Source organism: Dromiciops gliroides, chromosome 3 (assembly GCF_019393635.1).
Source record: "Dromiciops gliroides isolate mDroGli1 chromosome 3, mDroGli1.pri, whole genome shotgun sequence".
Taxonomy (NCBI): Eukaryota; Metazoa; Chordata; class Mammalia; order Microbiotheria; family Microbiotheriidae; genus Dromiciops; species Dromiciops gliroides.
In genome coordinates, this window is record NC_057863.1 from 277235528 (window position 1) to 277262885 (window position 27358).

Below are 27358 nucleotides of genomic sequence, written 5' to 3' on the forward strand. Positions count from 1 at the left end.
AAAAACTGCCTGTTTATAGCCTTTGACCATTGGAGAATGACCCCTTATTTTTTTTATAAATTTGACTCAGTTCCCTATGTATTTGAGAAATTAGGTTTTTATCAGGGAAACTTGCAGTAAAATTTCCCTCCTAGTTTACTGCTTTCTTAACTGCATTGATTTTGTTTGTGTAAAAAACAATCAGAATTGCCCATGGTACTTCCCATGGTCCTCTTTATCTTATTTTGTCATAAAGTCTTCCCTTAGTCATAGATGTGACAAGTAAAGCTTTCCATACTCCTAATTTGCTTGTGATGACACTTATTATGTTGATCATGTTCATGTTTTAACCATATCTTAGTAAGCAGTATGAGATGCTAAAAACCAGGCTTTTCTTATGAGAATATCTGTTCTGAACCCCTAGAGTTACAAACATACTTGTTTTTATGAATCTTTGTGTTGGCAATCATAGGATTGGGTTCTAGTTATTTAAACACTTTCTATGCAGGATTAATAAAGTTACCTTCGTTTCATTTTTGTGTGGAAACTCTAAGCCTCTGGAAAATAACCACAGGCCCAACTCTTCATAGCCACAACTACAAATTAAATTTTGCAATATATTTTAAGATGCCAAATGTCTTTTTGCACTTTATTACATTAGCAGAGCTAGAAGTTATTAATAATCCAGTTTGTCATTGAGGTTCGCTATTTCCATGGTGGATTTGATGCAAAGATCTAGTTTCATGTTGTGAATTGTCCTTTCTAAAGAGATTACATAGTGTCCTTTTAAATGTTTTATCTAGTAAAAGGAATATAATGGGATCTGTGCTACTTCTGGCAGCAGCAAGACACAAGAGGAAATTTTTTATTTCCACTAAATAATTCAGTTGCTGGCTGTCATTTGTTTTACTTAGGGCATAAAAAATGGGTATAAAAATACTATATGGAAGAAAGCAAACTATCAGTAGAAATTGAATGACTAAAAGGTGTCTTTTCACGGAACAGTAAATGGAATATTTCTTTGTAATGGATGTGCCTTTCCTTATTTTTCTCAGATAGCTGGCAAAAGAATAATATGACAGCAGTACCACTAGGAAACAAAAACCAATATATGCAGTTCCAACAAATCTTGCAATCCGAGAAATGACACCACCACATTCTGTCTTTTGACTGTAGCACCTTTTGTCATCTTTTGGATAGAGCTCTGCAGCAGAGTAGTAAACAGTAACTGGAATTATTATGGCCAGTACAGCCCCCCATATAAAGAAACATAGCTTTTTTGCAAAGTTGGGCTGGCAGAACTTTTTTAGTATGTGTCCATAAAATATTTTTTCATAGAATGAAGCATTTTCTTCCTGGGTGAGGTCATTTTTCATGAGAGTAGCATAACGGCTTATGGCAATCCAACTTAAAATCGTGAGACTGACAAACATGCTGACATGCAAGAAGAGAGTACCCAAGAAATTGACTACCTGGCATTTTACTGACCAGTATTCCCAATCATATCCTGCACTGAAATAGGCACTCATAAAAGGCATAGCACAGCATACAAGCAAATTTGCAGTCACAAGATTTATTAAGTAGATGTGTGTTGATGATTTCCTAGCAATTTTTCTTAAAAATATCCCTTGCGAGAGTATGTTTCCTAAAAGTCCTAGAATGCATAGTAAGTTATAAATGATAGGTAAAACAAGTGAAGAGGCCTCTGATGGTTCAATACATGTTGAATTGTAACACATTTCTACCAAATTTTCTTGAACGTGATGCAGGATCTGGAATAGAATTATACACAAGAGTTGACTTCACAATATAGTTTTGAATAATAAGTTTTTGGAGAAAATAACAATATAATTATATAGGATATGTTGCTGCTAAAATAGATGAAAAACATCAGTGTCTTCTCTATTCCAAGTTGTTGATTAACAACTAACAAGATGTTTAGTGTAATCAAAAATCCCTCTATCTAAAAAATAAAATTTTAAACATAATTTAAAACACAGTATTTGTTACTTTATATCAAGTGAATTTTAGATTCTTCCTTGTCTTCATTTATAATAGTTAATGGTAGTAGTAATTTACTTTTCTTGAACAATAGTAATTGTTTAAAAGTACATTATTATGCTAAACTCTTCACTAATCAGAGGGAGGCCACATTTATTTCAGTTTAAAAAGTATTTATAATAATTATAAACTTTATAAATAAATAAAATTCAAATCAACAAACATTTGTTGGATAAATATAATGCAATTCTATTACTTTCAAGTAAATATTGATGCTAACTGAAAGTTTACAGAAAGTGTTACCAAGTGAAGGTCCTTCAGGCTGACTGACATTAGGTGAAGCCTTTCACCACACCCTCCAGAACAGTGGATTTCATCATGCTATGTGTCTGTGGCACATATAACCTAACACACCTGTTCTCTGCCCCATTGCAGTTGTAAAACTCTTAGTTAAATCAATGCAATAATTGCTACTAGAAAAGGCTTTTTTATCAACTCCCTTGTGATTCCACTCACCATCCCTGTGACTTTCCAAACCAAAATACTCCTCCTCTGCTATCATTCCCTTATATATTCTGTCTCCATTATTAGACTGTAAGCTCCAGAAAGGCAGGGCTGGTTCGCTTTTTGTATTTGTATTCTTTTTTTTTTTTTTTTTACATATAAGGTATTTTATTTTTTCCATTACATGTAAAGATAGTTCTCAACTTTTGTTTATACAAGCTTTACAATTTCAGATTTTTCTCCCTCCCTCCCCTCCCTTCCCCCTCCCCTAGACAGCAGGTAATCTGATATAGGTTATATCTATATATCCATATACATATATATATATATACACACACACACATATATATACACATAATAACAGTAATCCTATTTCTGCATTAATTCTGTTGCAAGAGAAAAAATCAGTGTATTTGTATTCTTAGTACTTATTACAATGTTCTGTGGCACAAAATAAGCAAGGATTTATATTATTTTCATTATTTAATGAAGAAAAATATTAAGCTTTTTTTTTTCTGAGAAAACCCCCTCTTTATAGTTCAAGAGTATACTTCAGTGTTAACCTGGGCAAGTCACTTAACCCTCATTGCCCTGCCCCCCCCCCCCCAAAAGAGTATACTTCAGTCCTGTGGTAAAAAAATATGAAAGTTTTTTAACAGTCGGTTAGGATAACTGAAATACGCCAGTTTTTGAAGGACCACCCTTTTGGGGAGGAGACCAACAGTCCGCCTGCTGCGCACGTCAGACTGCCTGCTATGCACTCAACTTCCGGGGTGCGAGCTTAAAAGACAAGGAGAGAACGGAAGTGGGACTTTTGCCTGCTCTGCTGGTCTCCTGACTGGGCTGCACAGACGGTCTCTTTCTCTCCAAAGGTGGCCTTCGGTTTTGGTGAGTTTTTTATAAGGAATATAGACTAAGCTTAGACTTAAGACGATTTGTATTGTGTTTCTACTTTCCTATCCTTCTAATCAACATCACCTTGTGACTACCATAACAATAAAAGGTCTATCTAAAAAACCAAAAGCTTCTTCCATTTACTAATCTGGGAGATAAATTAAGGGAAAGGTTAAGTAGGGGAGATTTATGATCTAATAACCAATTTTAAATCTCACAGTCCAGAAGAGCAAAAAATAGTACAGATCCTAAATTGAGTTCTTCTCTGAAAGAGGGACACAATATAAATCACAATGATGAAAAAGAGGCCTAATCAGTGTACTTATCACCCACAAATACTCTTAATACTTTTCCCCAATATCCACTTTTAATATCTAAACTACTACTATGAAATTATTTTTTTCTACTAATGGTTGGAGGCTGCCTGCTTCTGTTGAAATATTTGAGGTTTTTCAAAGAAAAAAATATTTTAATTGCAGCAACAGTGCATGTATACTTTTTTTTCTTCTCACTTGCTTCAAAGACCACAGAGAAATTCCTGAAGAGTTGAACTGTAAGTCTTAGATCATGGCTTGTTTACTCTTGTTATAGAAGGCTAGAGAAGGGTTGATTTAAAAAGACAGAGGAAAGGATCAGTGGGAACAGAGAAGATTTTGAACTGAGGTCTATCATCAGGAGAAAACAAAAATAATAATAATTTGACTTGCAGTCAGTATCCCTACTTATTCAGTATAACAGTATGTCTCCATTTAAATAATGTGAAGTTTTCTATAAATTTTAAAATACTCTGGGAAATTTGATCATTATGAAATACTTTAGATCATGTAAAGTTTCTTAAAGAATTCTCTTCTAAAATTTTATTCTCAAATAAAGAAAAAATATTGACACTAACAATTTACAGTTCTAATTTTATGTTATGCATTTTATAGGATAATTTAGAATTTGACAAAATAGCAGTGCTTCCATGTCTTACATTAAAAGATTCTAATTTATAAAATTATACTCATGTTGAACATTTACCAAGCACTTAATATGTGCTATGCACTCTACTAAAAGCCAGGGATACAAATACAAGCAAAAAGAAACACAACCCCTTCCTTCAGGGAACTTACATTCTAATGGGGGAAAGACAACACATAAAAGAGATGCAAAGAGGAAGAGGCAAGAAGGTACCCATGTTGGGGCATGGAGACAAAGTCCAGAGGGGGATTGTTGGGGGATCTGCCTGTTACCTTCAAGATGTCAAAAGATCCCAGATGTTTATTCAGTTCAGCAAATGTTTTCTTCAATGTGTGTTGGGTACAGAAACTGCCTAAGCACTGAGAGAGATACAAAGTTTAGGTAATGCGATTTTTCCAGTGACACTGATCTCAAAACATCTTAACTATCTTCATGAGTTGTTATGATCAAAAGAATTCATCATGTGATAGCTAGTCTTCTGGTGGAGTCTATCTTTAAACTTAGACCAGTCTTCAAAAGGCAGATGTTGTCTGCCACTGTTTCTTGTGTTTCAAGCCTTTGAACCTTGGGTGGAGCCATAACTTTGGGGAACTTAGGGTCAGTCACCTCAGCAGCACAATGAGGCATCCAAGTGAGACTACAGTGGAAGAAAAATAACCTGGTGTGGATAATAGATATGTTTCTCTTTTCAGAAAGCAGAAAATTAACTGATCAGAGTTCATAATAGTTTGTTTTGCTAGCAGACTTAAGTTTACAGTAAGCCCATTTCTACTTATATTTTCTAGACCAAGAGTCAACAAATTATGAGCCATGGACCAAATTTGGCCTGTTACCTGTTTTTTGTACAAGCTTAAGAATGGTATTTTTTAAAAAAAGTTTTATTGTATTTTTAAAAGTAAATATTATTTTTAGCTTACTGGATGTACAAAAAAATAGATGGAAATCCTGATTTGACCTTCAAGCCATAGTTTGCCAACCCCTGTTCTCAACAATGTTTATCCTGGACAAGAATCAGATAACAACTTTATCAATATATGTTCTGAAACAGAATATTAACTTCAGAATTTATATGTGGCAACTTATTGAGGTACCTCAACTGAGGTTATATGAATCCACCACTGCCTTTGAGGCTTTCAACTTGAATTCTATTATCCTAACAATTTTAAGAAAACAAATTATGTAGGTAGAAATATATAAAACCTAATCTTAAATAATAATAATAATAATAGTTGGTAAAGAGTACTTTATGGTTTGCAAATAATTTGTACATATATTATCTGTTTTTATTCCTCACAGTATAAGATAAATATTATAGGTGGTGTCCCCATTTTACCAATTAGGAAATTGAGTTTCATTGAGTTTAAGGAACCCATAGTCTCTTATCTGGTAAGTGTTTGAGATTTATATGTCCAGCTTTCTTCCATTATACAGTGCTGCCTCTTAAAGTAACTTGATTGATTTAGAAATCACAAAAGTTGAAAAGAACATATTCTTATCTTAAAATCTAATCCCTGATCTAAACTGGCTTTGATTTTACAAGTATGGTGCAGTCTTTTTTATAATGCTGATATTGGGAATATATCATCTACCTTGAATTGTGTTATATCATGTTTTTATAATAATAGCTTATGTGGATAGTACTTTAAGATTTTTAAAGGTACTTTACATACAGTATCTCATTTAATCCTCATAATAACCCTGTGAATTAGGTCTATTATTGTCCCCATTTTATAAGTGACAAAGGTTAAGTATCTGACCCAGGGTCACACCTAAGGTTGCTACTGCCTACAAATATTCCCATGTTCCCCTTATTTTAAGAATACCTCTTCATCCTGCAGTGTCATCAAGCTATCACCATATGTCTCTTCTACCTTTCACAGCCAGACTGCCAGACAACCTTGTCTAGACACATTGCCACCTTGTCTTCACTTACCAATTGAGTATATCTTCTGACTCTGTCAGACATCTGGAATTCCTTTCTCTAGTTACCTAGGGTCTCATAAGTGTTAAATCCATTGTCTTCCTCCCCCCCCTCCCCATTCCTCATTTTACTTGATTTCTCTGAAACTTGAACATTAGAATATTTCTTCCCTCATCATCCACTAGCAAACCTGGTTCTTCCTTGAGAAATATCTTGGGCTTTTTCTCTACTCTTTCTTAGTGTCATCATCAACTTCTGTGGGTTCAGTGATCACATCCACTCAGGAAACTCCCAGATCTACGTATTCTGTCAAGCTCTTTCCTGAATTCCAGTCCTGCATTTCCATTCACTTGGCAATTCTGGTTAATTCTGCCTTCCCAGGATCTCTTAATCCATCTCTTCTCTCAGTTTGTAAGACCTTTGCCCATCAGTCACCTCTTACCCGAACTAATGCAATAATGTTCCAACTCATCTCTCAGCTTCTCATCTCTCCCCTCTCCTAGCCATCTCCATACAGCTGCAAAATTAGCATTCCTAAAATACAGATCTTACCATATTACTCCCTGGTCACAAATCTTAATTGACTCCTTATTCCTTCTAGGATAACCTATCACCTCATTAGCCTTGTATTTATAAAGTCCACTGTAATTTTGGACCCACCTACTTTTTCAGACACTTCATTTTAATTCTTTTTACAGGCACTTTTTCAACCAAACTGTGACCTCATTTTCTGAACTCAATATTCAATCTCCCCCTCCATGCCTTTAGGTCCCCGTGCCTTTGATGCATGCCATTCTCACTTCTGCGTTTTAGAATTCCTGGTTTTCTTCAAGGCTCAGCTCAAGAGCCACCTCTTCTGGAAAAGCTTTTATGGTGCTCTCACTTTTTACTATTCTTTTTCTTCTGAAATTACCATGTTTTTATTTATCTGTGAAAAGGTTCTATCTTTACAATAGAATATAAGATGTTCAGAGGCAGGGACTGCTTTATTTTCCCATTATCTCCTTAGTGTCTAATATAATACTGTCTTTGTACATAATACTTGATAAATGTTTATTGATCTGAGTATCTGCAGATATTGCTGCTTCTTTAGTAGAGAGAATCTCATAAGTGAAATAGTATGTAGGACTACTCACTAATTTTGAGTCTTTGCTGCCCTTTTAAAATCATCAGGAAATGAAGGAGACTGGTATGGTAGGAAGAGTAGTGGACTTGGAGTCAGGAAATACCTGGCTTTCAACCTCCCTCCAACACTTATTAACTGTGTGACCCTGGGCAAAATATTGAACCTCTCTATGCTTAAGCTTCTTCATCTGTAAAATGGGTGTACTAATAACTATAGTAACTAACTTATAGGATGGTTTAGAATATCAGGTGTATAAAGTGCTTTTGTAAATATGAAAGTATTATGAGAAAGAGGGGAAAATGTATTGATTAGTCCTGGTAAACCAAATTGAGTTTCTGTGGTAGTCTAACTTGTAAAAAAAAAAAAATGGCATCTGAACACTGTTTTCAGCTTCTTGAAAATTATAGAGAAAGTGAGTTGTATATAATTTTTCAACATATGTATTGAACAACAAACTGATTTTTAAGCTTCATCCCTAGTGTTCTTTTTTCATTTAAAAAAATGTCTAAACCAACACAGGAGATTTTTTTTTAATCTTGTATAAAGACAAAAGTATAAGAATAAGTTGCACAAAATCCTTTTCTAATAAGAGGATCTTGTTCATCTTTCTGCTTTAAAGTAAAATGGTAACATGTCACCACAATGCCTGACCTATAGCACTTTAAAAGTGCCTTTTGAATTTGATTGAATTGAATCATGTGATATAAAACCTATAAGACTTATACTGCTTTTTGAATTTAGTTTCAATTTTGATGAATTTTTAAAATGTCTGCATAACAGAATGATGTATCTTTTTGTAACATTCTCAGAGTTTAAAAAATTCTGCTTTTCAGTATTTTCAGCATTTTAATCATCTAATAGATAAATTAGCAATCCACCTTACCTGTGTGAGATGCGGTATTGTTGAGATTCACCAATGATGGATTTCAAATTTCAATTTCTCCAGTCACTGTTCCAAAATTCTTGTATTTAAAATTATAGGCAAATTCTTTTACAGTTCCATTAGATATAATTTCTCTGAAGACTGAGGTAATTTAAATTAGTTTGTTTAAAAAACAAACTCAGAGCCTAGGGTGCAGTGTACAGGTCCAATGTTTATAGTAAATGCAACTATTGAAAACAAATCTATTTTAGTTCCTTAAGGTCTGAGGAAGTTAATAGACTGTAGTTCCGTATTGGTTGGGTTTTGGTTAATGATCTTACTCAAACTATGCTTTTAAGAAAGCTAGGTAGTAACTAACTGTTTAATAGTGGAACCAGTTAGTCTTACACAGAGAAAAAACTTATGTACTCTGGATAGCCATGTTCTTGTCACATAGCATTAGTTACAGAGGGGGCTGGGCACAAATGTGGAGTGGACACAAGTTGTAGTCCATCCCCACAAAAGTAAGATGATTTAAAGCAGAGCTCACTAGCATTATCTTTGTACCTGAAGGATACTTTTCCCCCTTGGACCATAGCACACCAATATTGTCCATAGGCTTTTCTTGGCAAAAATACTGGAGTGCTTTGTCATTTCCTTCTCCAGTTGGACTAAGGCAAACAGAGGGTAAATTGACACACAGCTAGTAAGTTTCTGAAGCCAGGCTTGAACTCGGAGCTTCCTGATTCCAGGCCCAGTATTTCCCATATGAATCTTAGGAGTCTAGGAATACCAACATTTTGGTGTATGTATAAGAAAATTTCAGAAGAAAAAGTTGCTAAGGTTAGATTATGGATATAAAAATTGGGGGCAGGGGCTACTCTAGTCATCTAATGCTGAATTAATAAAATCTCCATCCAGTTTCCCAAAGGAAGGCTGCCAAACGTGTAAATAAATACAGCTGGAAAGCTACACATAATAACAAATGTTACCTACCCTTTTACACAGACGTGCGGAATGTTAGATCTGGAAGGGACCTAAGAGGTCCCTATTCAGCCCCCTTGTTTGCAAATGAGGAAACTGCACCCTGATGATTTAAATTACCTGCCTCAGTTTTCAGAGTAATAATTGGCAATAATGGAATTAATATTTGGGCTTTGTGATTCTAAATCCATGCTACCACACTGCCTTCTTAAGCGACCAAATGAGGATATAAAAAAGGGAGCTGGTGTCCTAAATCTGTTTGTTTCCTAGGGTTCCTTATCGTATTCATCTTACACATTGAAATTAATGGAGTGATTTTGCCATTTGGGTTTTTTTGAATTCTTTTGTTATTTCCCATAATTCCAATAACTTTTATACACCATTTAAAACAATCTTCTTTTCCCTAATATTCTTCTTCTACAGAAAGGGCAGAGTTATCTTAGCCCTGATATGTGAAGTATTCAGTCTCATTGACCACAGTCAGTGGCAATATTAATTTCACTCTATAACTCCTGGCATTTTGCTGTTCCTTCAGTAGCCATCACTATTTCTCAAAAGGACTGCTTAAATAAAAAGATCATTCTAAAGAATTTCGAGAAGAGGCCATGAAGATTATGAGCTGGGGCAGCTAGGTGGCGCAGTGGATAGAGCACCGGCCCTGGATTCAGGAGAACCTGAGTTAAAATCCGGCCTCAGACACTTAACACTTACTAGCTGTGTGGCCCTGGGCAAATCACTTAACCCCAATTGCCTCACTTAAAAAAAAAAAAAAGATTATGAGCTGATATTTGAAAGATGATATTTATTATTAAGCGTTCTTTCTTCTCAGATTTCACATTTAGGGATGATCTAGAGGCCAGGCAACTGTTGTAGATTCTATTCACTGCCTGCATGCCCCTTTATATACTTCCACTGAATTAGAAATGCAGTTATAACTCAGGGCCAGAAGAAGGCAGTAAGATGGACATCTGGAGAGGAGGAAATGTCCCAGGTATATCAATGTGGAATAAATATCTCAGCAGGTGGATCAAAGGGAAAAGTGTGTTCCCGGTATAGTGTAATATGAAATAACACTGAAAAGTGTAGACTGGATTCAGATTCTGGTGTATTTTAATTGCCAGGCTAAGTAGTATATATTTTATTCTAGAAGAAATAGAGCCATTGAAGATTTTTTAACTGGGATGGCATGCTCATACCTAGGCATTAAGAAGACTATTTTGGCAGCTATGTGAAGGATGAATTTAGAAGGGAGGGAATTCCAGGTTGGTAGGGCAATTAAAAGGTATTTTAGTAGTCCATGTGAAAGATGATAAAGTAAAGAGGGTTAGCAGTGTAGGTTGAGAGGAGGAGACAACTGCAAGTGAGATTGTAGGGACTATCTTTTGCCTCCCTTTGTACCCAGTGTTTAGCACACAGTAGTGTACTGGCACACAGTTAGGCACTTAATAAATGTCTTTTGATTGATATACAACAACTGAAAGTAGAACTATGTCAACAGATGGGTGATGAGTCAATTATATAATGAGTCAAAGATGACTCTAGGGTTACAAGGCTGGGAAGATAATGATAATGGGAACATAAATGGGGAAGTCAGAAAAGGGCAGGTATAGAGGAAAGGATGACGAGTTTAGTTTTGAACATGTTGAATATAAGGCACCAGTTCTCAGGGAGAGTTTAAGACTTAATATATGGATTTGGGGTCTATAGAAGTGATTGAGGCAACTAGGTGGTGCAGTGAATAGAGCACTGACCCTGAAGTCAGGAAGACCTGAGTTCAAATTTATCCTTAGACACTTGACACTACTAGCTGTGTGACCCTGAGCAAGTCACTTAACCCCTATCACCTCAAAACATGAGGAACAAAGTAAAAACAACAACAGTAGAAGTGATAAAAGCATGAGAATAAATGAGATTAGTCAGAGAACACGTGAGGCTTAGAGGGTGAAGGGAAGGTGACCTTGTCACATTTAGGGTGTGGGAGGAAGGGGAGGGTGAATTGGCAGAGACTGAGAAATCACCAGACAGGTAGGAAGAAAACCAAAAAAGAGTATTGTTAACAGTTACTAGGTGGCACTAAAAGGTCAGAAAGGAGAAAAGTCCATGGAATTTAGCAATTAAAAAGTCCTTTGTGACCTGTAGACTTTTCAGTGGTCATGGACTCAGAAGCCAGATCACAAAGGTTTGAGAAGTAAGGAAGTAGCAAAGTAATGAGGAAGTGGGTCGTGTACACAGAACTGTGCTACATAAACCCTTTGAAAAAGGGCTTGTATGGTTTTCAGAGAAACATTGGACAGAATCACTGTCCTTAAAAAACTTAGAAGTCCATGAAGCAAGATTTACATAGAGGGAACTATTTGAAAATAAAACACTGTATAATGCAATCCTAAATTTTTCTCAGCAGTGCAAAAAACAAAAACACTACAGTATATAATGTGATAATTGTGTACTACAGACAGTAACACCAAAACCTGTCTATTTTTGGAGACCCCAGATATCCATATTCAGGAGTACACATATTCCTCCTTGATTCTTTTTGTTTTCACAGGATCACGGGTTAGTGTTAACAGGGACTTTCTGAGATAACCTAGTCCACTTTCTTCATTTTATAGAAGAAGAAACAATCCCTGAGAATTGAAGTGATTTATCCAATGTCACACAGTAGTAAAAGCTGTGATTAGAACCAAGGTTCTGATCCATTACTCTTCCCACTGTTGTGCTTTGTGCATGTTCTACAGTCTTCTTATCTTCATGAAGGCTAGGAGATAGGATACACTAATATTGGCAAATATCTGTAAAGTACTCTTAGTTAAGTAAAGCTACTAGTTCTCAATATGTTCAACACTTATCCAATTCAACAAATGCATATTACATGTTCACTGTGTACAAGGTATTGGGCTACACCTGAGAATACAAAGACCAAGCAAAAAATAATTCCTACCTCAAGGACTCTGGACAAGTCACTCAACCTGATTATCTTATTTTCCTCTTTTGTGAAATGGAATATTAATAGCAACTACTTCCTGGGGTTGTGTGGATAAAATGAGATGACACTTGTAAAACATTTTCATAAATCTCAAGCCACTATAAACATACTAGCTGTTGTTATTATCATTCTTCTTCTTATTATTATTATTGCCAAGTAACTCATTGACAATATTAGCAAATAAAAGATATAAGCAAAAAATATATATGTAGACATGTATATGTGTGTGTGTGTGTTTTTAGAAAATATACCTTGAGGAGGGCAAGAGTACTAACACCTTGGAGAATCAGAAAAGGCTTTGCATAGAAAATAGCATCTGAACTGATCCTTAAAGGAAGACAGGAATTTTAAAATCTGGAGTTGTTAGGGAGTACATTGCTGTTCATCATAAGCAGCCCATGTAAGGGCACAGAGATGAAACTGCACACCTAGTTCAAGGAACAGCAAATAGGCCAAATAGCAAGTGGCTAGAATATAAAGGGAAGTGTAACAAGCCTAGAAAAGTCAGCAGGAAACAGATTTGGAGGGTTTCAAATATGAATCTTAGAAGTTTGTATTTTATCCTAAGTGTGACAGGGAGTTATTGAAGATTCTTGTAATATCTACATACTTATTTTGGCCAAGGGGGAGTTCCACATAGTCATTTCCCTTCCCCATCTTCTTTGCTTGATGTATCAAAGCCGCAACCAGGAATTTGCTCAGTTGATTGGCCTGGTATTGCCCTAATAAAGATTAAAAAAGTGCCTTCTCTCTCTTAATTGTATGCTGTTTATAGCTTGCTCTCCCCACACACACACACACACACACACACACACACACACACACACACACATGCATGTTGTCTCCCCATGAAAATGTGAGCTACTTAAGGGCAGGGACTATCTTTTGCCTCCCTTTGTACCCAGTGTTTAGCACACAGTAGTGTACTGGCACACAGTAGGCACTTAATAAATGTCTTTTGATTGATATACAACAACTGAAAGTAGAACTATGTCAACAGATGGGTGATGAGTCAAATAATATTTGCCATGGCCTCTGGATACATAGAACTATAAATATTCACCTTCCCAGTGACCCAGTGAAAGCTACTTAGCCATGATAGAGATTCTTCCCTCCATACAAAATATATTTCCTGGCCATTTCAGTTATAGCAACCACATCTTTTCTCTCCCACTCCAAATTTAGACAATAGAAAACAATATCATCATACTGAACTCTTTTTTTTTTTTTTAAGGCAATGGGGGTTAAGTGACTTGCCCACAGTCACACAGCTAGTAAGTGTCAAGTGTCTGAGGCCAGATTTGAACTCAGGTACTCCTGAATCCAGGGCCAGTGCTTTAACCACTGCACCATCTAGCTGCCCCCTATACTGAACTCTTAAAAGTTCTTCATTTGGGATCTTCATGTTCTACTTTGCCTCCACTATAGTGAGAATTCAGAGAGCTGAGAGCTTAGTGTTTGTTTTTATTGAATGTGACTGTAAGCAAATAACTTAATCCTCTAAGTTACACAAATATAAAATGAAGTTATAATGTTCATCCCTATTTTTCTTGTTGAATTTGTGGAAGAAAAAATGAAATTTGAGCTGTTAAATTTAAAAAAAAGGAATATACAATTGTAGACATTTAATTAAATATAAAAAGTTTTGGAGCAATATTAAGGGACTTTCCTTGAATAAAATAATGATGGGCATTTATAAAGAAAAAGAATGAACCATTAACTTTTTTTAAACCATTAGCTTTTTTTTAATAGTCCCAAACCTTTATTTTTCATTTGAGTAAACTAAGGTCCAAATAACTAGGTTAAGTTAAAAGGTAATAAAGAGCAGAACTGGGATTGCAACCCTAGTAGGGCCTCTGATTGGAACCGCTAGTTAATACAGTAGATAGAGTGCCCAAATAGGGTGAGGCAGAGTTGGACATTACTGAAAGGAGTGAACAACAAAAAGCCTCAAGGCTAGGGGATAGACTAGAGCAGAAGTGTTAAAAGGCCTGCAGCATTCTCAAATGAACCTGAGTCAGATGAAACTGTAATTTGAAAACACTTAACAAAAAAAAATAAAATAAGATAAAATATAGATATTTCATTTTTAAACTGTCAATAACTGGCCACAGAAAGCCTCATGTAAAGATAGTGGCCCCTGTTTCTATTTGAGTTTGACACTACTAAACCAGTCTACAATTTTACAACACCAAAAAAACAGCTAGGGAAATAAATGATGGTGAATAAATAAGCAGGAATTCGTTGGTTATAATCATTGATAGTTTTGAAACAAGGTCTCCATTCTTATAGGAAAAGAGAAACACTTCTATTCTCCTGTGATGGTATGTTATTGTCGTTATTGTTATCATTGTCCTCTTCATCAGGTCTCCACTCAGCTTTTTTTCCCCGGGGAATAACTTCAGCTTTTTATGCTTCTTCAGGGTCTTACATTTGAAAGTCAGATTTTCTATTCAGTTCAGGTCTTTTCATCACAAATGCCTGAAAGTCCTCTTTTTCATTGAAGTCCCATTTTTTCCTCTGAAAGACTATACTTAGTTTTGCTGGGCACGTGATTCTTGGCTGTAGTCCCAGTTCTTTTGCCCTCTGGAATATCATATTCCATGCCCCTCCGGTCCTTTAATGTAGATGCTACTAGATCTTGTTTTGTCCATATTGGAGCTCCACAGTATTTGAATTCCTTTTTTTCTAGCTGCTTGCAATATTTTCTCCTTGACCTGAGAGCTCTGGAATTTGGCTATAATATTCCTGGAGGTTTTCCTTTTGGGGGCTCTCTTTCAGGAGGTGATCAGTGGATTCTTTTAATTTCTGTTTTACCTTCTGCTTCTGGAACATCAGGGCAGTTTTCCCTTACAATTTCTTGGAAGGTGATGTCTAGGCTCTTATTTTAGTCCTGGTTTTCAGGTAGTCCAATGATTTTCAGATTATCTCTACTGGATTTATTTTCCAGGTCAGCTGTTTTTACAAGGAGATACTTCACATTGCCTTCTATTTTTTCATTCAATTGGATTTGATTTACTGTGTCTTGATTTCTCATAAACTCACTAGCTTCCATTTGTTCAATCCTAATTCTTAGGCAATTATTTTCTTCAGACAGCTTTTTCATCTCCTTTTCCATTTGACTTTTCAAGCTGTTGACTTTTTTCTCATGACTTTCCTGCATTGCTCTCATTTCTCTTTCCATTATTTCCTCCCTCTCTCTAAATCTTCCTTCTATCTCTCCTTTCTCTCCAAAGTCCCTTTTGAGAGCTTCCATAGCCTGAGGCCAGTTCATATTTTTCTTGGAAGCTTTGGATGTAGGGGCCCTGAAGTTGTTATCCTCTTCTGAGGGTGCACCTCGATCTTCCTTGTTGCTAAAGAAACTCTCTATAGTTCTCAACTAACTTTGCTTGCTCATCTTTCTATTTTTTACTTGACTTTTAACTCCCCACTGTGGGGCCCTGCTTCTAGGCTACTATCTAGGCTACTATCCCCAGCATCAGAGGGTCCCAAGTGTTTTGGTTTGAGGGAGGGCAGGTTTTTTTTCACCAGGCATGTTTTGTGGTCTGAAGATAACCTCAAGCCAAGTTACTAAATAACCAACCAGCAAAGCTTTCTGTGGTGTGGTTCTTAACTGGGACAAGCCTGCACCCCTCCCCCACCTGGGCCTCCCGCCAATCAGGATTTCTTCCTGGCACTTCCATCGCCCTGGGCCAGCCATTCAGCCCTCTCATCCAACTACAAGCTCAGTTCCAGAAGATACTGGTGCTGCAGCTGATTTGGAGGCTCGGGGGTTAAGTTCCTCTGGTGCAGCATGCCTGGGGTCTCTGTTGTGTGATCGCGGGGTTAGAATTTACTTACAGCCCAGCAAGGCCCCCTTTAATCTGTCTATAGCTGGAAAATAATCTCAACCCATATTTTTGTGGGGTTTTCTGCTCCAGGGGTTATTTTATTGCTGTTTTGGGAGTAATTGTATCAGGAGCGCCTAACCATTAACTTTTAACAAGCACAGAGGGTAATCAAGTTGTTTGATATCTTAGAATATTGTTTAATTGGATCAATTTAAGTTATATTTGCTTATAAAGAAGACCCAAAAAGCAATGTAAAAGTACATAGTTAGTATAAGTAAGCTGTAGTGTATTGTCAGTGATGACTTGTGCACAAGAAGGGGTTTAAAAAATATCCAATCAATGTTCAGTTGGAGAAGGAAATGGACCAGAGAACAAGGAATAACAACAATTTTGGAACTACACTAATTCAGATCTAAAAGGCTACTCCTTCATTTGTTGGATTTGTTTTGGAATTCAGTCTGTGTGGAGCAAGGTTTATAGGTGAATATGGGTAAACATTTTCACAGGTTAGAAAAGGCATGGTTGAGTTGTGATACATACACCTTTTCTCGAGCACTGAGAAATAATGCTGCAAATGTGGTAGGAAGATACGAATTGATAAGAATACAGATACTCAAATGGATCTTTAACTCAAATCTGGAAATACCCTACAACAATGCAACCTGCAACCCATACATGCTTTCCCATCCTGTGGACTTCTTGTTCATACCTTCTCATGAGCTCACCACAGGTTTGTGGGAGGTTGCACAGTAGAGCATCTCATTCCTTACTCTCAAAATTATTCCTCATGACAATAAACATAAGTGGGTAATGATGATAGCATTTCTCTTTGTGGTTGAAATGTGAAAATGGAAGTCATGGGGAATCAGGTTGTTTGAGGAACCATCAGCAAGTCCATTTAAGTCCAAGAGTGTGACTTACGTACAGGTTATCTCTTTGGGCAAGGAATGGGGATGACCTGGAGTTTAGTACGTGACTTCAGCAACTAGTTGGATTAGGTGGTAAAGATAAATAGAATGAATCTCAAATGATAAGTTATTTAATACAACTAATGTATATGAATAAGATTGTTACATTCAAATGAAAAATGCAAGTAAAACTGTTCTTTATTGAAGAAACAGTGGTCTATCTTTTAAATTAATGGCATTGTACTAGTATTGTATGGTAGCAAAACATTAATGGTAAGTATCACAAAGAGAGCAATGGAAAGATGAATGGTAGGTATGAGCAGGCTGTAATGTATAACCAATGAGGGACTACAAAGAAGAACAGAATACAAGTAGCATTTCTCTGTCAGCATTAGAGAAAAGCCAGAAGCTGTGTTTTGTTTTGTTTGTTTTTTTAGGTTATACATGTGCAGTTATGTAAAACATTACCACACTAGACATTTTGTAGAAGAAAACATGAATAAAAGGAAAAAAATGAAATAAATAAGTGAAATAAAGTGAAAAATAGAATGCTTCACTCTGTTTTCAGTCAATATTCTTTCTTTGGAGGTGGATAGTATGATTCATCATTAGTCCTTTGGGATTGTCTTGGATCATTGTATTACTGAGAAAAATAGTTAAGTTATTCACAGTTCTTCATCAAACAATATTGCTGCCTTTGTGCACAACATTCTCTTGGTTATACTCACTTTACTAGACATCAGTTCTTTCCAGGGCTTTCTGAAATCATCTTGCTTGTCATTTCTTATCACACAATAATATTCCACTATAATCATCTACCTTTGTTTAGGTCAGTTGATGGGCATTCTTTTGATTTATAATTCTTAGCCACCACAAAAAGAGCTGCTAGAAATGTTTTTGTACACATGAGCCCTTTTCTCTTCTTAGGGATGTCTTTGGGATATAAACCTAGCAGTAGTTTTGCTGGATCAAAGGGTATGCACAGTTTGATAGCCCTTTGGGCATAGTTCCAAATTGCTCTCCAGAATGGTTGTTCACAACTCCAACAGTGGATTAGTATCCCAGTTTTTCCACATCCCCTCCAACATACAACGTTTTCCTTTTTTGTTATATCAGTCACTCTGATAGGTGTGAGGTGGTACTTCAGAGTAATTTTAATTTGCATTTCTCTGATCAGTGGTGATTTAGAGCATTTTTTAAATGACTGTAGATATCTTTGATTTCTTTGTCTGAAAACTGCCTGCTTATATCCTTTGACCATTTATCAATTGGGGAATGACTTGTATTCTTATAAATTTGGCTCAGTTCTCTATATATTTGTGAAGTGAGGCCTTTACCACTTGTTGCAAAATTTCTTTCCCAGTTTTTTGCTTTCCTAATAATTTTGGTTGCATTGGTTTTGTTTGTGCAAAAGCTTTTTAATTTTATACAATCAGAATTATCTATTTTACATTTTATAATGCTATTTATATTTTCTTTGGACCTAAATTCTTCCCCTGCCCATAAATCTGACAGATAAACCATTCCATGCTCTCTTAATTTGCTTATGGAATCACACTTTATGTGTAAATCATGTACCCATTTTGACCTTCTCTTGGTGTACAGTGTGAGATGTTGGTCTATACTTAGTTTCTGCCACATCATTTTCCAGTTTTCCCAGCAGTTTTTGTCAGATAACGAGTTTTTGTTCTAAAACCTTGGATTTGGGGTTTTATCATATGTTTGATTATTATAGTCATTTGCTGTGGTGTAATTCATACCTTTTCTATTCCACTGATCCACCACTCTATTTCCCAGAGGCTGTTTTAATAAGATAAAGGATAAAACAAGGCTGTCCATTGTCAGGAATATTTAATAAAGTCCTAGAATAACATATTTCTTTATAAAATTCTATTTATGTGTTCATTCCTAGTTGATCCAGTTCATATAGGAATGAGGTCATACTATGTCTTTCCCCTCCTCTTTACTTGTGGGTTTTTATACTCTTCCTTTGGCAAACTATAAAAGTTTGTGTGTGTGTGTGTGTGTGTGTGTGTGTGTGTGTGTGTAAGAAATAAGAAGTTCCTGAGATCATGGAAACTGAGGAGGGGTCAGAAAAGAAGGAATAAATCTGTGATTTCATTGACAGGGAGAAATCTTTGGATGAGAAAAGTCCATCTGCTGCAATGCAGACCAGCATCTTCTCTGTGATTTACATTCATAGAGAGTAGCTGATAGTACTGAGAGTTTAAGTGCCTTTCACCATATCATATAGCCCATGTTTATCAATGGCTAGACTATATAACTACTTCTTAGTGCACAGATCTTCCTAGTACTGAGCCCAGTTCTTTGTTTCTGAGACCAGCTTTCTCTCCACTATGCCTCCTTCCTTCTCTCCATTTCTTCCCTAGTATATGTAGGATCATGAGGTCCATAGGTTTAAAACTGTAAGGGACAATTAGAGATCATCAAGGCCAAATCCCACATCTTACATATGAAGAAACTGAGGTTCAGACAGCTTTGCACAGTCACACAGCTAGTAAGTGTCTGAGGTGGGATTCTCACCAGTATCACCCTGACTGTAACTCCAGTACTGTCATTACTGTACATTGTTTACTTCATTCTTCCTTATTTCTTCCCTAGTATTGCCTTCTCCCAGGTGGCACTGTAATACTGGTCGTGGAGTGTGTAAAATTCCAAATCTGGTCTCGGATAGTGTTAGCCTCGGTTTCCACAACTGTAAAATGAGCATAATAACAGCACTGACCTTTCAGAGTTGTTGTGAGGATGTGGTAGGCTCTCTATAAGTGTTTGTTCCTCCCTTCCCCTCCCTTCTTCCTTTCTCTTTCCTTTTTCAAAACGAAAACAAAACAGAACAAAATCACTACAAGGCCCTGGGTTTGTCTTTCTGAATTCCCTCTGTGACCCTTGAAGACAGTGGGATTCTGAATGGTCACTTGTCCTTTTCATCCTATGTAATATAAATAAATGTCTGTTTTGTTGCATTCTGAATGTTGGGTTTGTTTTTTTTTAATTAATAAAGTATTTTTTTTTCCGTTACATGTAAAGATAGTTCTCAACCTTTGTTTATACAAGCTTTACAATTTCAGATTTTTCTCCCTCCCTCTCCTCCCTCCCCCCTCCCCTAGACAGCAGGTAATCTGATATAGGTTTTATATATATATATATATATATATATATACACACAATAACATTAATCCTATTTCTGCATTAGTCATGTTATAAGAGAAAAAAATCAGAGCAATGATGGAAAACCTCAAAATAGAAAAAAAAACCAATAGCATCAAAAACAAAAGAAATAGTATGGTTCATTTAGCATCTATACTCCGCAGTTCTTTTTTTTTCCCCTGGATTTGGAGATCTTCTTCCATCACGAGTTCCCTGGAACTCTTCTGTGCCATTGCATTGGTGAGAATATAGTCCATCACAGTAGATCAACACTCAATGTTGATGTTACTGTGTACAATGTCCTTCTGGTTCTGCTCATCTCACTCATCATCAGCCCACGCAAGACCCTCCTCCTGCTCATCGTTTCTTATAGCACAATAGTATTCCATTGTATTCGTATACCACAACTTGTCCAGCCATTCCCCAATTGATGGGCACACCCTCAACTTCCAATTCTTTGCCACCACGTAAAGACCACTATAAATATTTTTGTACATGTGGATCCCTTTCCCCCTTCCATGATTTCTTTGGGAAAAAGACCCAAAAGTGGTATTGCTGGGTCAAAGGGTATGCACAGCTTTATAGCCCTTTGGGCATAATTTCAAATTGCTCTCCAGAATGGTTGGATCAGTTCACAGCTCCACCAACAATGGATTAGTGTTCAAATTTTCCCACAGCTTCTCCAACATTTATTATTTTCCTTTTTTGTCATTTTAGCCAATCTGATAGGTGTCAGGTGGTACCTCAGAGTTGTTTTAATTTGCATCTCTCTAATCATTAGAGATTTAGAGCATTTTTTCATATGGGAATAGATAACTTTGGTTTCTTCATCAGAAAACTGCCTGTTCATATCCTTTGACCATTTGTTTGTTTCTTCCTTGCCTATTCTAATTCCTTTAATTCCTTTCTCTTCTCTGATTGCTAAAGCTAACATTTCTAGTACAATATTAAATAATAGGGGTGATAATGGACATCCCTGTTTCACCCCTGATCTTATTGGGAAGGCATCTAATTTATCTCCATTGTATATAATACTTGCTGATGGCTTTAGGTAGATACTATTTATTATTTTAAGGAAAGCTCCCCCTATTCCTAAACTCTCCAGTGTTTTTATTAGGAATGGGTGTTGTATTTTGTCAAAAGCTTTCTCTGCATCTATTGAGATAATCATATGATTTTGGTTGGTTTTCGTATTGATGTGGTTGATTATGTTAATAGTTTTCCTAATGTTGAACCAGCCCTGCATTCCTGGTATAAATCCCACCTGGTCATAGTATATTATCCTGATGATCACTTTCTGTAATCTCCTTGCTAATATCTTATTTAAGATTTTAGCATCAATATTCATTAGGGAAATTGGTCTATAATTTTCTTTCTCTGTTTTTGCTTTGCCTGGTTTTGGTATCACCACCATATTTGTGTCATAAAATGAATTTGGTAGAACTCCTTCTTCATCTATTTTTCCAAATAATTTGTATAATATTGGAATTAATTGTTCTTTAAATATTTGGTAAAATTCACCCGTAAACCCATCTGGCCCTGGGGATTTTTTCTTAGGCAGTTCATTAATGGCTTGTTCAATTTCTTTTTCTAATATGGGTTTATTTAAGGATTTTATTTCTTCTTCACTTAACCTGGGAAGTTTGTATTTTTGTAAATATTCATCCATTTCATTTAGATTGTCAAATTTATTGGCATACAGTTGGGCAAAATGATTCCTAATTATTGATTTAATTTCCACTTCATTGGTGGTAACATCCCCTTTTTCATTTTTGATAGTGGTAATTTGGTTTTCTTCTTTCTTTTTTTTAATCAAATTAACCAATATTTTATCTATTTTATTGTTTTTTTCATAAAACCAGCTCTTAGTTTTATTGATTAATTCTATAGTTTTTTTGCTTTCAATCTTATTAATTTCTCCTTTGATTTTCAGGATCTCTAATTTAGTATCTAATTGGGGATTTCTAATTTGTTCTTTTTCTAGCTTTTTAAGTTGCATGCCCAATTCATTAATCTCCTCTTTCTCTTTTTTATTCATATAAGCATTTAGAGCTATAAATTTTCCCCTAAGCACTGCTTTGGCTGCATCCCATAGATTTTGGTATGTTGTCTCATTATTGTCATTTTCTTGGATATAGTTATTGATTGTTTCTATGATTTCTTGTTTGGCCCATCCATTCTTTAGAATGAAATTATTTAGTTTCCAATTGATTTTCATTCTACTTTTCCCTGGCTCTTTCTTACATGTAATTTTTATTGCATCATGATCTGAAAAGGATGCATTTACTATTTCTGCCTTTCTACATTTAACTATGATGTTTTTGTGCCCTAATACATGGTCAATTTTTGAAAATGTGCCATGTACTGCTGAGAAAAAGGTATATTCCTTTATATCTCCATTCAATTTTCTCCAGACATCTATCATGTCTAACTTTTCTAGTAATCTATTCACCTCTTTCACTTCTTTCTTATTTATTTTTTGGCTAGATTTATCTACTGAATGTTGGTTTTTGAAGATTTTATTTTTTAATTCTTTAGTTGTGATAAAGAATAGTGGGAGAGAGAAATAATAAGAGGAAACAAGTTTAAAATGTCAGTTACAATTCAGGTGTTATGAACACATCTCCTTAGAAATGTAATCAATTAACAAACAAATATTAAGTGCCTACTATGTACCAGACACTGTGCAAGGCACTAGCAGTACAAAGACAGAAAGCAACATTTTATCGGGGAGACAGCATGTAACATATTTAAGTATATACAATACATAGAAAATAAATATAAGGTAATTGTAGTGGAAAGGGACTTGCAACTAGAAGTGAAGAGAGATCTGTACAGGATTTGTGTAGAAGATGGCACGTGAGCATTGAAGAAACTATGTATTCTAAAAGGAGGGAGTACTTGCAAGAGGAATACAGTGCAATGCAGGGAGGCCATACAGTCTTTTATGTGCAGAACAGCAAGAAGTCTAGTTTGACTGGACTGTAAGAGATATGATTTTTCCCTTTGACATGAAGTAATATATAATATGTCTGAAAAAAGCAGGTTCCTAGCCTGATCCACAGTGGCTTATTTAACCAATCGTGTAGCTTACTAATGTTACTCTAGAACTTAGCTTTCTTAAACCCAGAGGGGGTCACATAACCGAATGTGGATGTTGCAAAAAATTTGGCAACAGTAAAAGGTTATGTATACCAATATACCCAGGGTCACGTAAAAATTTCTCAGGTAAAAAGAGGTCCCAAGTGGAAAAAGTTTAAGAAGCCCTGCTCTAGAACATAGTCATCATTTATGAAACAGTTCCTTTGTGAAAATTCATCTTGTATTGTAAAATAGGGACTTCCTGTCTTTACCACTGCTACAAGAGCAGTATTGAAACTCCCAGGGCTCCAGTAGCTGTAGGATGGGAAGTGGTAGAGAGACAAAAGTCTTTGACCTCAATGATTTTCATGTTGTTGAGATATTCAGAATTTATTTGTTACTAAGATACACACAGTTCTCTCTCAGATTTTTTATTTTTCTGAAACTCTAGAAGTTCCACATAGTTTTTCCACTTTTAGAAAATTTAAAAGACAGGGTTGTCCAAAGATGGGAATTGGCCTTGAAAAGGGAAGAGAGTAATAGTGTAACTTTTGGTCATCCATTTGAAAATTATTAGATTGGATTATTTTGGACTAGTTACAGAGGAAAGAGGTATTAAAAGACAAAAAAGAACATGGACCAAGTGATGAGATTTGACTGCACTTATAATATTAAAAAGCATTATAAAAATCTAAAATATGATCATTTTGATCCCATTCTGTGTGATCTCTACCTTACTTTCTACTCTTCCCCATTAATACCCTCCATTTTAGACAGAGCTGTCTAAATGTTTCATACTCCTTTTTTATTCTGAGACTTTCTTCATGCTATTCAGTTTTCTTAGATTGTGCTCACTCTTCTCTAAGCTTATTTGAATCCTTCAAGGCTGAGCCCAAATCCCACCTTCCTCACAAAGATTTGACCTAACAACTGTAATCCACACTTATTTCTTCTTTTTCTAAAACCTTGTAGCACCTAATAACTGTATCATTGCATTTTTCACTTACCACCATATGCAATAATAGCTCCTTCCCACTGAAATTACTTTCCATTTACAGTTACATAATTTATTTACATAGTTATTTACATATTGTTTCCCCCATTAATTATAAAATCCTCCAGATAAGGGGCTATGTCTTTGTATTCCTGTCACTTAGTATAGCTCCCAGCTCATAGTAGCGTTTTATAAATTAGTGACCCAGATTTGCAACCTCATTGTCAGTCAACAAGCATTTATTTATTAAGTTAAGTGCCTACTATGCGCCAGGCACTGTGATAACCTTAACTCCTCACTTCCATTCACTGCACATAACCAATTACCAAATCTTACTGTTTTTTCCTCCAGAGTTTCATGCATATGTCTTCTTATCTCCACTCATGCTACTATATTTCTGCCACCAGTTTTGTGCATATTTCCTCTTATCTCCACTCACACAGCCACCACTCTGATTCTATAAATTACCACATCTTGCCTGGACATTTTGAATAGTGTCCTTTCCTCAAATTTCTGCCTATTCTTATTCACCTTCCAGACATTAACAAAATGATATTGCTAAAGTAGACGTCTATTACTTGTCTCTTCAGTTTAATGCTAGGGCATCTATTATCTAGTAGCAGATATTTGGAGCAGCTGGTGGTAAAATAGACAGAACACCAGGCCTCAGACATTTCTATCTGTGTGATCCTAGGCAAGTCTCAACCTCTGACTGACTTGATCAGATCCTCATATGTAAAATGGAGATAATAGTAGCACCTCATGCCCAGAGTTGTGAGGATCAAATGAGATAATAATTGTAAAGCACTTAGCACAATGCCCACCAGAAATATTAGCACTGTATAAATATTGTTGTTGTTAAATAGATTGCCTCAGGTGGTGGCAGTAATAAGAGGGAAATTTGCTAATTACTGTTCCCACACATCACTACATTTCCTATCTCTTTGCCATTGCACAAGTTCTGCCTCATGCTCAGAATGCCCTCTCTCCTCACCTCTGCACCTTGGGATCCTTGGTTTCTTTCAAGACTCAGAGCATGTCACCCTCTACACGAAGCCTTTTTCTGATCTCCGATCTATTGTGACTCCTTTGGATTGTAAGATCTCAACAGAAGTATGCCCAGTACCTAGCTTGACATATAATACATGTTTAATAATTGCTTATTGATTGAATGCAAGAGATCGATTATGGGAATTAACCATTAACAGAGCTGGAACCATGATTGAGTTGGGTACCCAGGCATTCAAGAGTAGAAAAGAATATTGTTGGAATGGCTTCTTAAGGTCTAAGGAGAGAAGGTAGTGAATCTAGAACAGGGTTTAGGGACTGGCAAAATAGAGAATATTAAAGTATCTGGAAAGGCAAATAATAGATTTAGGAGAATTAAAGGAGTATGATCCTTAGAGGAGTAGTAGATTAAAGTGAAATGGAAATTTCAGGTTCACATGCTTAAAGGTAGAGCAGTTTCAATTGATGATGAGGTCTATGGCCCTTGCCTGTAGCAATATTTAAGCTTTTCTAGGGCAAGGTCTTATAATATCATAAACCACACTTTCTCCTCCCAATCTTATGACTCTATGACCTTAAGACTTGGGCTTTCTATACCACAATAAACAAATGAATAAATAGATAGAAATAAATTTACTTCTAGAGAGAATAATAGCATATGCTATCAGTTTTAATAAACTGAAGTTATCATAAGGTATCCTTATAAGACCCTTCATTATGCCTAATCACCAGTATTAACCTTTCTCTAATTTCAGAAATAGTTAGCTAGTGATATGGGAAACTATCTCATAAACTGTATCATAAAAGTAGATTTGGGTATGCGATGTATCTTATCTTTGTCAGATCCATCACATACTTTGTTTTAATTGTATATCTTAATCTACTTATGTGTGTGAATATATACAAAATACATATTAAATATCATAATGTTTATATTATCACTATGACAGGATAATGTTGGCCTATTAGGGAGTTTTGATGGAAATGATAACCACAAGGAAAGTGAAATGCAAATGGAAAAGCATTTACTATGCACCAAGCATTATGTGAGCACTGGAGATATAGATAGAAAAGACAGTCCCTGCTCTCAAAAATATCCTGTTTTAATTAGGAGAGACAGTGGAGGGAGATTCAGCTGTAGGGCAGATGGATCAGGTAGGGTATACTTATCCAATTACCTTCTTCTTCTTTCCCTAAGGGTATTCACCCGTTTTCAAGTCCTCAGGTGATATAAAATTTAATTTTGGCCCATTTTATCAATGCAGCTAAACTCAGGTTTGTTTGGTTTGGGAGGGGGTGGTTATGGGTCTAAATTAAGGTTTTAAAGTCAGTTTTCCTTTCATCTATATGGCCATTGTAGAGACTCATCACTTAGCAGGTATTGTCTTTCAGCCAGAGTATGTTTTGGAATATGTTTAAAACGTTGTTGTTTTCTCTCTGAAGTTTTCCTTGAGGATACTGCATTTTTGTCAGGTCTTTGCAAATATTTCAATCAAAGCTTTTAAAAAGGGAACAAAAATGACTGTTTCTAGACCATGGGATGGAATATCTGTAGATTTGTCTACACTATTATTTTTTAAATCATAACTTCAAAAATCTAAAAAATTCCTAAAGTACTTTATTTCTACTCCTATTTCTATTCTACCCCCTCTTTCCCTAATTCACTTTAAATTCTATTTAAGTAGACTAGAAGTAGTTGTTTTAAAGAACATCTTGTCAAAATCATGTAGTTTTCAGCTGTCCCTTCAAATTGTAATGTGCTTAGTACAAATCACATGATAGGATATATGACCAGTTTTCAATCCAATGGCAATATTTAAGCTCTTTCCTTAATCAAATAAAAACCAACCTAAAAAAGTTTATTTAATCCTTTGAGGAAATAATAGAAAATAGTAACCATAAGTTATTTCTTATTCCTCCAAAATAACAACTAAATAAGAAGGCAAAGCAATTAAATTCCCTAGGATATTTGAAGGAAGCTTTTGTACAGGTGTTTTTAACCTGGGGGGTTGTGAATTAAATGATGGGGAGGAAAGGTGGAAATCACATTTATTTCACTACCCTCTAACTCAAATTTAGTATTTCCTTCAAATATTTGAAAACATTATACTGTCAAAGAAATCCTTGACACAAAAAAGGTTAACCTGTTTAGTTG

At 35.7% G+C, this 27358-nt stretch overlaps 2 protein-coding genes across 2 annotated transcripts in view; one reads left to right on the forward strand and one right to left on the reverse strand.

Annotated features, from left to right (window-relative positions):
- CASK (calcium/calmodulin dependent serine protein kinase) overlaps positions 1–27358 on the forward strand; it is a 440529-nt gene that overhangs the window by 221614 nt on the left and 191557 nt on the right.
- On the reverse strand, positions 672–1781 carry GPR82 (G protein-coupled receptor 82). The gene has a single exon (XM_043991540.1). It carries the CDS (start codon positions 1716–1718, stop codon positions 672–674), a length of 1047 nt encoding a protein of 348 aa, XP_043847475.1. The 5' UTR covers positions 1719–1781.